Below are 10,467 nucleotides of genomic sequence, written 5' to 3'. Positions count from 1 at the left end.
CTCCCCTCCCCTCCCCTCCTCTCCTCTCTTCTCCTCCCCCCAACTCACTGTTTCTGTTCACTGGTTGTAATTAATTAGCTGTGCAAACTTGGACTAATCTCAGCTAGTTCCCACCACTGTCTCAGAGGGGTCAGTACTATTGTGACTAAGGTTATCTGGTGCTGCAGGAGTACTCAGAGCTATCAAACATACTTTGTCATGTGTGAGCTGCACCTGTGCTTGTGTGTCCTGAAACACAGTCCTGGATCTCCCATATTTGTGTCAGTCGTTTCCAGGTGCCATCTATGGTATCTCACTGGCAAGGGGCATTTGTTACCATTAGTGAAATGGGCTGTTAGAAGCATCTTGCTAATTACACTCAGGTTTGGTAGGTCAGCCACATCCCTCCGAGTACCTGTGGAGCTGTATGTCACTGTTTGCTGGGCCTGGGACATGACAGTGTGTAGATATTGTTCTGAGCTTCCTATCTTCTTTATCTCAGAAATCCATCTTAGACCAAGGGAAGCTTCTACCTTCCCTTGCTCACTTGCATACTCCTGAAAAATGCCTGGTGGGTTAGGTGCTGGATAACCAGGGGAAGATCATTTGAACACAGCTCAGAGATGACATTTACTGTCCCAAAGGAGAAAGAAGTCTTCCGTGTGTTTATGCCAGAGACGCAGAGATGCAATAGCCCCATTTTGTGTTTCTCAAACAGAAGTCAGGTTTTAAAAAAACCAATCTTAGAAATACTGCACATTAAGTGGTACAGTGTTCTTTCTCAGGTTCATTCCACCATAAGATCATATGCTGGTAGTTTAGTTGACGTGTGATCATGAGCAAAATCTTTTATATAAGTCTCACTAACTAGAATGATATGTGTGATGAACTAAATTTCTTTTGCCATCTAACTAACAAGGTTTTATTATTAGGAAGAAGAAACTAGAAGCTAAGGTGAAGAAACTGGAAGGTACGTGCGGCTGCTGCTCACTGGCCACATTATTATATAGACTTGTGCTACGTGTGAGACTATGAAGTATCAGTGGCTATGCTAGGAAGGGACATGTGCCACTCTCCTCTGCAGTCAGCTCAGTGTGCGGAGATGAGTACTCAGGTGCTCCAACTAATCCTCTTCTCTGTCACCATTGTTGTAAACAGGCAGCATGGAAGGAAACACAGTGATTCAGTTTTAGGTCTATCTCTTTGTTTCAACTGAAGTTGGTGGTTACTAAAAAAGGTTGTTCCTTTGTGATTTGTCTTCAGTCAAAATTTTCATTCCTATGATAAACACCATTACAAAAGCATTTTGGGAGAGGAGAGGACTTTTTTGTTTGTTTGTTTGTTTGTTTTGTTTTGGTTTTGTTTTGTTTTTGTCTGAGAGTTTCTCTGTATAGCCCTGGTTGTCTTTGAACTCAGAAATCTGCCTGCCTTTGCCTCCCAAGTGCTGGGATTAAAGGCATGTGCCACCACTGCCTGGCTATTTGGTTTGTTTAGCACAATCTATTGTGGGAAGCCAAGGCAGAAACTCAAACAAGACAGGAACCTGGAAACAGGAGCTGATGCAAAGACCATGGAGGGGTGCTGTTTCCTGGCTTGCTCCTTGTAGCTTGCTCAGTCTGCTTATAGGAAACCAGGGCCTGCAACTCAGGGATGTAACCACCCAAAATGGACTGAGACCTCCCATATCACTAATTAAGAAAATGCCATACAAGCTTGCCTGCACCCTGATCTTATGGGAGTATTTCCTCAATTGAAGTTCTCTCCACTCAAATGACTAGAGCCTGGGCTGAGTTGATGTCAGAGAACTGCTGCACATAGATTGCTCTGGCACACACACAGAGAATTCTGTGAAGTGCCCCACTTGTATTTGGTGCTTCTTGTTTCTGAGTAGGCAGAAAGCAAAAGGGCCACACTGGGATCTGTTCTGTCCTTACATCTTAACTGTGTTTTCAGCAGCCAGCTCAGATTGGACTGTCCGTGCTATCTGTAGTCACTCATGGGTGGTCTCAGCCACAGTCACTATCTGTGCTGTCACTCTCTGGCCAACATGGTACCAGGTGTCTGCCTGCGTTGACTCGCAGCATCACTGTGGTTGGGTTCTGCTTCAGAATGAGGTGTTTTCATGTAAGGAGTTCAAATTTAGTTCCAAAAGGCCATTTAGAACAAGGGTGATGAAGTATTCCTTGTCCTTGTCCTCAGTGGAGATTCAACTGCAGATGGTTGGAATATGTATCTCATGAACAGTGAGAAACACTAAGTGCATGAGTGCTCTCAGCTCTGTCCTCCCTTGTCTGTAGAGATGAGTGGAGTGCCTGAGAGGATATATGCAACTTAGAGACCAGACGTTCAGTGAAGTTTAAGTGTTTTTCATGTAACAAAAGTAATTTTTCCTACAAGTGCTGAGGATAGTCAAACCTGGGGACAAGAGAACTGTTACTGGTGTCTTGTATGACGCTGCTATCCTTGGCATTGGTACATGTACACATCTCTGTGATGTTGGTTCTGGTTAGATTCTTACTTGTGTGTGCACTGTTTGGTGCTTTTGAACCAAAGAAGAAATGAATGATCTGCTCACAATCTAAAGCAAGGATTTGAAGTTGCTATGCCTGGTAGGGAAGGGATCCTCACAGCCTTGATCAGTTCTATAGCTTGATGAAGAGGCACTAAGTGACATGGAGAAAAGAAGCTTGTACTGGATTGCATTTGATGGGTGGTCACTAATCTGTACCTCTTTCTATTGCTTTGCTGTACCTGTTAAACATAGAGGCTGCTGTCAGGCAAACTCAGGACTTCAAGCAATTGAGGAATGAAAAGAAAATACTTGAGAAGGAGTTTAAGAAGACACAGGTACTGGGTAAAATGATGCACACACTTTACATCCCTGACTGGGGCTTCTGTGGCACAGGTACCTACACACACTTCACAGCTGTGACTCAGGGCCTCTGTGGCATCCAGATTGTGGCTACAGTCACTGTTATCTTGAACCTGCCTGACCTTCGCCCACAGTGTCTGCACAATGTCTGTACTGCATAAGCACTCTTGTTTTTCTCTCCCCTACCTGCACAGGAAAGGCTTGATGAATTTTCCAAACAGAAAAATGAGAAGGGTGAGTATTTGGCTAATGCTTATGTGGAGGGCCAGTTTTAGTGGGCAGTGTTCATTTTAAACCCTTTTCCTTCCGTGTTTTCAGAGTTGAGACACATTGGAACACAAATCTCAAGTGACTCGCATGGAAGCGTAGATAAAAGTGAGTATGCTGACAGTTGTGCTTGCTTATTGTGCCTGGCCAGCTTGTGCACCATAGTCTCTGAAAATATGACTTTAGAGATACTTTGTTATTTTGGATGGTTAGACTTGTACATATACAGGTTTCCTTATACATGCATGCTCACAAAGCCAACTATTTTCTTACAAAATAATGAAAGAAAGACTCAACAAATATACTGTTTGCAAAAAGAAAAGTACATAAATCTCACCTTTTTTTCTCAGCAAGTAAAGATAGGTTTCTGCCTAGATTATAGCCTATCAGATTAATTTATTAAGTTTCCTGGGTGCTGAGCAGTGTTAGGTAAGGCAGAACTGGCCACAGCTCTGCAGTGTGTTTTCTGGGGACCATAAATAAAACGAGGAGGCCATATCTGAGTGGTCAAGTACTGCTGCTTACAGAGCTCAGATAGGGCAGATGCAGCAGGCATCGTCAGGACACACACTGTACATCAGTACTTGGAATATCCAGGCATGAACATTTTGAATCTGAAGTCACCTTGGCTAGTGATACACTGTCTCCTGAGACAGATGTAGCTTTCCTGGACACTTTAGATCAGTGATTCTCAACCTGTGGGTCATGACACTTTGGGGGCTCAAATGGCTCTTTCACAGGGGTCAGAGGTCACCTAAGACCATTGGGAAACAGCTGTTTACATTATGACTCATAACAGCAAAATTATAGTTATGAAGTAACAACTAAAATAATTGTCTGGCTTCAGGTCACCACAACATGAAGGACTGTATTAAAGGGTTACAGCATTAGGAAGGTTGAGAACCCTACTGTTGAGGTTTAACATCTGTAGAAAAAAGTGAAGCAGAAGATGGAAAGCTGATGGTCATGGTAGCAGAGAAGAACAGTTTCAAAGGTTGCTTTTCTAGGTCAGAGGGCCAGAGCATTAATGTTCTAACCATGACTGATTAAAAAGGAGCCTGCCAGGTTTAGAAACCATTGCTAGAGTTTTATTCAGGAACTCCCCAGGTATAGTTTGTTAAAGTGTGAGCTGTGAATGAGAACTGTTAGAGGTGAAATAATTAGGTAAGTAATGGCTGGTTTGAGGGCTATCTGCTTTCCCCACCCCCCAATAAGATGCTTAGCCACACTGTTTAAATTCTCATAAATAAGCCACTCACTAGCCTTCCATAGGGTTCCTGAAAGGAGGACCTGCAGTGATTGACAGATAGGAAATTCAGAGTGTAGATAAGGAAGGAGACTTTGTCTGCCATCAGTTTGCCTAAACTCTTCATTAAAACTTTGAAAAGTACAAGTGGCATGGGAAAGCCCTCAGATTGTAGAAGAGTAAAGAACCAGTATTAACACATGAGTAAGAGAGATGCTCAGACCTGTTAGTGTCTTCAACATGCTCAGGAACATGCCCATGGGCCACTGCATCACATGAGGTGAAGGGACCTTGAAAACTAAAGCATCCGCTACCTAATGAAGTGTTGGGTCGACTAGTACTGGGAGATGAAGTGAGGGGTCTCTGAGAATGGAGTGTAAAGGGACAGCATCAAAGATGCCGAATGCCATGGAGGATGAAACCGGAAGTCTCAGTAGTCACCTGCTCCAGGGGTTCCCAAGGGGTGAATAGAGTCAGGAGGGCTGATCCGTGTGGAGGAAAAGGAGAGTCCCTGGTCAGATGCACAGGTAGTGAGTGAGTGAGTGTTGACACCACAAGGGCAGAGAGCAGCTCTAATGGGCTAATTAAGTACATGCCTGTCTCGATCAAATGAGGCAGAAAACGTTGAGTACTCAGAGCTGACTTAAGATAGGCTCACAGTGTCTGTATGAAAGCAGTAAGGCCTACTGAATAAGTCCAGGCTTTAGAACAATTCCATGTGGAATAAGGGGTTCAGAATACTGAGATCTGATAAGAAAACATTCTATACCCAAGCACATGGAACTATGCCAGACAAGCCTCCCGGGGATTCCTGAGGAAATGGCCCTCTTCATGGGGGAACTTCTGTGTGTCTTTGAAAGAAGGTGATGTAGAAGGCTAAAGAAGCAACTGCCAGAATGACCATTTGTAAGAACTGTAAACCACATGCCAAGTTCTTTGGAAACTTCATAAAGGTTGGCTAATACAGCAAACATGTAAATGTGATATTGATAAAAATCCTCTCCTCCCTTAAGTCAATAAAACAGGAAAGCATGGCAGTTACAATGATTATGCCTTTGGGACTGATGCTGGGTGGTGCTTGTGGAAACAGCGCACTGTAAGTGTGATTTAAGAGCAGGAAAGCCTGCACTTGTGCCTGGGCAGCCTCTGCTCACAGCAGCTTCCACTCCCCGTGTCGTCCTCAGGTGGAGAGCAGATGACAGGCCGTAGAACCTTACAAGTCTCACTTGGACACGGCATATAGCAGATAGAGTGTGCTGCTGTTGTGTCCAGTATCATGCAAACGTCCAGTGTGCTTTGTTGACCTGTCTGAAGTTAAACAGAGTAAGAGACCTCCCCTTTTCAAATACCAGTTAAGCCATCAGATGTCTAGAAAAGGACCTAAGGCAATACACAGCATCTATAGGAGAAGGATAGATCATAAAAGTGTCAGGCATTCGTAAGCATAGTGTTGCTTCAGCTCAGCAGGTATTGTACAGTGTAGGTTTCCTAAGAGGAGTAGCTGTCTGAGCAGTTAAGCTTCTTTAAAGGAAGAGCGGAGCAGGACCTCACTCTAAGCCACACTGACATGCCCATCAGATTAAAGAAGATGCTCTTGATATACAGGGACAGTGGAGTGGAAAAACCCTATAAGCATGCTAGATTGTGATAAAAGAAGAAAACCCTTCAGGATTAAATTTAGGTACCCACTCACAGATCAGTCAGAAAGCTGCACTGAGGATTTTTCTCTGCTTGCTGGGAAGGCCAGCTTTGGGGTCAGTTCTAAGAAGGCACGCGTGCTCCTTGGCATTGGGACTGTTCTCTAGGAGGATGAAAAAGTAACTTGTTTTCTTTGTTTTTAGGCTTCCTTGTTGGCTGCTTTGGGTATATGTACTAAGCAGGGACTGTGGTCAGGTCATTTAAGCAAAGGGGATTACAGTATTTGGAAGCAGGCTCTGGGGTAGGTTAAATTATAATTCAGATAAGCTTTTCAGCCACAAGGGTCTGGAGCCTCCAATGGTAACCGGGTATAGGAAAGGTGGGGGACAACTGTACAGATTTACTTCTGTCAGCCATGCTTGTCTTGATATCCCCATCTGTGGACTTCACTGTGGGGGTGACAAGAGTTTAGTATCCTAATGTGAGTGTACTGTAGTAAACCAGTGGCTGATTTCCTGGAGATTTTAACATGGAAGGTTGATCTATTCAATTTTCTCTTGACCTGAGGTAGCGTTTTTACCCATTTCATAAAGCTTAGGCTTAAGGACGTCTAGACATATTTGATTTGGCCTCGGAATTATTGAAATGTAATTAGCATGGGTTAATTCTTAATCCATGCTTCAACTTAGGCTCTTTGTGTTTACATTTTCATGAATATATTTTGCCTTGATGGCTACTTTTGAAATTTGTGTATTCAATGAGTTACAGAAGCTTTTCCCTGAAAAACTTTTTCCTGAAAAACATACTGTTCTTATGGTCTTTATTAGGTCTCTTTTACTTATGTATCCCTTTGGTCTTTCAATTTGGGTCAGTGGTTCTGTAGCAGTTTGAAAGTCCAGAGATTTTTGGAATTTAAGTCCCAGCAGTTTCCCAGCCTTCTTGTGTGAAGTCTTCTGCTGTGGGTGCCCTCTGCAGGCTTTTCTGAATACTGTTCCCATCCCTTCCCCTCATATCCACGGACTAGCCATCAGTCCTCTGGGTGGTTGCTGCATTGTTATCTGGTGACTGTGCTGATGGACCCATGTAACGGAGGGATGCTTTGCTACTGTTGTACTCATCTCAGCCTCAGCACTGTGGAACAAAGGCACAGGCTAACTTGCTGTGATAGAGAGAAGCTGTAATGCCTTTAATAACAAATGGGCTGGGGCTTCTGAGTCCATCCCCTAGAACAGTGGTTCTTAACCTGTGGGTCATGGCCCCTTTGGTGATTGAGTGACCCTTTCACAGGGGTTACCTAAGATCATCAGAAAACAGATCTTACATTAGAAAATTACAGTTATGAAGTAGCAACAAAAATAATTTCATGATTGGGGCTTACCACAACATGAGGAACTGTATGTTGAAGGGTCACAGCATTGGAAAGCTTGTGAACCAGAACCGCTGCTCTAGAACAAAGAAAAAGCAAACAAGCCTATGTGGAGTCTTCAGGCTTTAGCAGAAGCCTTGCTTAACGTTGTTGACAGTTAGCATCATGCAGTGTGCAGTGGTTGCAGTCAGGAGGTTTGGGTGCTGCTTCAGGTGCTGCTTCATGCTTGGATAAGAAGTCTCCAGTCACAGGACCATGCCTAATCTGTGCTTTGCTGTTTACAGGGAAGGTGAAAGTTCTCCTGAAAGAGCTGTGGCTCTGTGTGAACACTGCACATAGACTCTCTGGAGAGAGTGGCAGACGCATCCCAGGTGAGAGACACCACAGACTCTCCTAAGGCATGAGTGTGACTGCATTTGCCACAGGCTACCTCTCAGCCTCCAGTGTGTAGCCGAGTGGCTACTCTCGGAAGTGTATGAAGCAGGGTGACTCTAACCCCAGCAGATACTACAACCTTTGGTAGCAGCTCTCCTCAGAGCTCTTGGAGGGGAAACTAAGGCATGCTTGATGGGTATATGTGGAAGACCAAGTAATCTTCCTGTACTACACAATAGCTTTTTTTAAGTTACTTTTATTTTCACGCAAGAATGATTCCTTCAGCACTCTTCCCCAATCCTGTTAGCCAACTCTGGGGCTCATGGAAATGACACATTTTCTGCGTACACTGGATCTAGTCTTAGACTCCATTTCTGCTCAGGACACTGTGCTGCGGACTAGTAACAGAATGTATGGTACTGTGACTCACTGAGAATCACATCCATAGTAGGTATCCTTTGCTTCCAGTTTGCCTGGGGAAGTTTTTTTTTTTTTTTTAAATCTCTTCTCCATTTAGTTCCAGGAATTCTTGCTTAAGGAAGGCTGCCGCTCTTCTCTCTGCTGCAGACTCTGTGGTCTATTTCATGTCAGGGTAGCTCTCCTGCTTCCCAGTGCATTGCAGTCCCATACTCCCCTCTCCACTGCTCACTCTGTTGTCTGTTTCTTCTGTCAGTGGAGCTCTGCTCCTTCCAGTGCATTACAAGTTCATATTTACTAGAAGTTGCCCCAGAGAAGCTCCTATGTGCCTCAGACATACTTGTCCTGCTTAGGTACTTCTCTGTTCCAGTCTCACCTTTGAAGAGGTCTTGCTCCTGTGTCAAATACCTGGTGATTGCAGTGACCCCGTGGGATCCATATTTCTAGGCCAAATCATTATCAATGGAAGTTCATGAAACTCAAGATGCCCTGACCCCACAAAGTTGTATAGTTTCCTGTTTTTTCATACCATGCTGGCAATGTTGAGGGAGGGAGCAGGTGACTGAGACAGAGATCTCTATCCACAAACTGAGTCAGATAGTTTTATCTTTCTGAACGGTCCTCTGAAATCAACCGATGTCAAACCTTCCCATAGGCTTTCTATACAAGGTATATGAGACTGTTGTTGAGGGGAAAGCGTCTCCCAGTGTCTAGGCAGTAAGGCCTCTGTCCCTGCTGCTGTGTTGTGAGCTAGCTCTGGTGCCTCAATGAACCACTTCATCTACAACCCTGTCCCAGTCTATGATAACTTTAGAAGTTGATTGGTAACCTTAAAGCCATCTATTCATTTCAAGTTAATTGTGATAGTAGTTTGACCTGTTTTCAGGATGTAATTTGTATGTTTCCTTGGCATTATTAAATATGTGATGCCTGCTTCTCTCCTGTGCAGAAAAACCTGCCAAAGGAAACAGTGCACCCAGAGCCTCTGATCAAGATGAGCTGCTCCCAGTGCAGGGCAGCCCTGCCAGGGCCGCAGACATGCACTCTTTCTTCACCAAGCTGTCCATGGAGATGGAGGGTGACTTCTCTTCCTCCGAGAGTGCAGAAGAAGAGCTGCCCAGTGGGGCAAGCCCCAGCACTGAGCATGCTTTTCCTGAGGAGAGGCATCCTGAAGTCTCAGGGCAGAGGCCTGATGACGGCAACAGGACCAATGTCTATGACCACGAACACTTTTTTGATGATGATCTTCAAGCTGCAATTGACTTCTTCAAACTTCCCCCTCCTCTTCTTTCTCCAGTGCCCTCACCCCCTCCGATGGCATCAGGCTCTTTGCCTTCTTCCCTTGCACCTGTGAGTTGGCTTTCTGAATTTTAATTCCGTTTAGATGTGTTTGTCCTTTGTCCAGGGTGTTTCAAAGGTATTAGTGCATCAGGAAAACTGTTCATTTTAGCCAGTTTTACTATGAAGTAACAAGGAAGTGAAAAGCTGTACCAGGATCCTTTGGATCAACATATGTGATGTGATTTTCTTCACACTGCCTTAGAGCTGCATTTTATTTGTCTTTAGTTATAGTTCTTCTGTACAAAGATGGTATTTACTTGTATTGCTAGTTCATAGCATGACATAAACATGGAGAGAATGAAGCATACTCTTGTAGACATGGGGTATTTTCAAAGATAGAAAAGTCTCCAATCTAATATTCTTGACCCTCCACCCAGGAGCATCTCAGGCTTGGGTATATCTTCAAACGTTTACGTACTATTTGTTCCCCTAAGGAGACTTGGCCTGCACTTCTATTCCAGACATCTAGTCAGATACTGTGTGGTACAGAGGTGGAGGGGGATATAAGGCTGGGCTGGTATGTGAAAGTAGGACCCAGCATGGAGCTCCTCTGCTTGTAGAGAGCTCTGCTGGCCTGCAGGCACATTCTGCCTCAGACTGCAGTGCTCTACTTAGGAGAGGCTGGAGGGAAGAGAAGAGCCCTTGAAAGAAAGCTGTGAGGGGTGGGTGGTTTCAGGAGAGAAGCCGCTGTACAGCAGTGTTCAACCCAAGGCTGACATGGTTTGGGGGGAACTTCTCGTGGGCTATCTCTGGAGGGGCCATGAAAGTCTTCCTAGGGAACTCAACTGTGTTAGGGAGGTGTGAAATCCTTGACTCTAAAGGCAAGGGTTGTGACATATTTTCATAAGAAAGTTTCTGTTGCCAGGTAGTGGTGGCGCATGCCTTTAATCCTAGCATTTGGGAGGCAGAGGCAGGTGGATTTCTTAGTTCCAGGCCAGCCTGGTCTATACAGAGAAACCCTGTTTT

The 10,467-nt window shown here is 44.5% G+C and overlaps 1 protein-coding gene across 3 annotated transcripts in view; it reads left to right on the top strand.

Moving 5' to 3' along the window:
- Ice1 (interactor of little elongation complex ELL subunit 1) overlaps positions 1–10,467 on the top strand; it is a 45,898-nt gene that overhangs the window by 15,624 nt on the left and 19,807 nt on the right. For all 3 annotated transcript variants that reach the window (XM_031359811.1, XM_031359810.1, XM_031359812.1), the window contains exons 7-12: positions 912–949; positions 2,744–2,826; positions 3,046–3,085; positions 3,170–3,226; positions 7,653–7,739; positions 9,110–9,510. In XM_031359811.1, coding sequence (XP_031215671.1) covers positions 912–949; positions 2,744–2,826; positions 3,046–3,085; positions 3,170–3,226; positions 7,653–7,739; positions 9,110–9,510 — 706 coding nt within the window. The remainder of the gene's footprint in view (positions 1–911; positions 950–2,743; positions 2,827–3,045; positions 3,086–3,169; positions 3,227–7,652; positions 7,740–9,109; positions 9,511–10,467) is intronic.

The sequence above is a fragment of the Mastomys coucha genome, unplaced genomic scaffold (assembly GCF_008632895.1).
Source record: "Mastomys coucha isolate ucsf_1 unplaced genomic scaffold, UCSF_Mcou_1 pScaffold8, whole genome shotgun sequence".
NCBI classification, from domain to species: Eukaryota; Metazoa; Chordata; class Mammalia; order Rodentia; family Muridae; genus Mastomys; species Mastomys coucha.
This window is presented reverse-complemented; position numbering and strand designations above follow the sequence as displayed.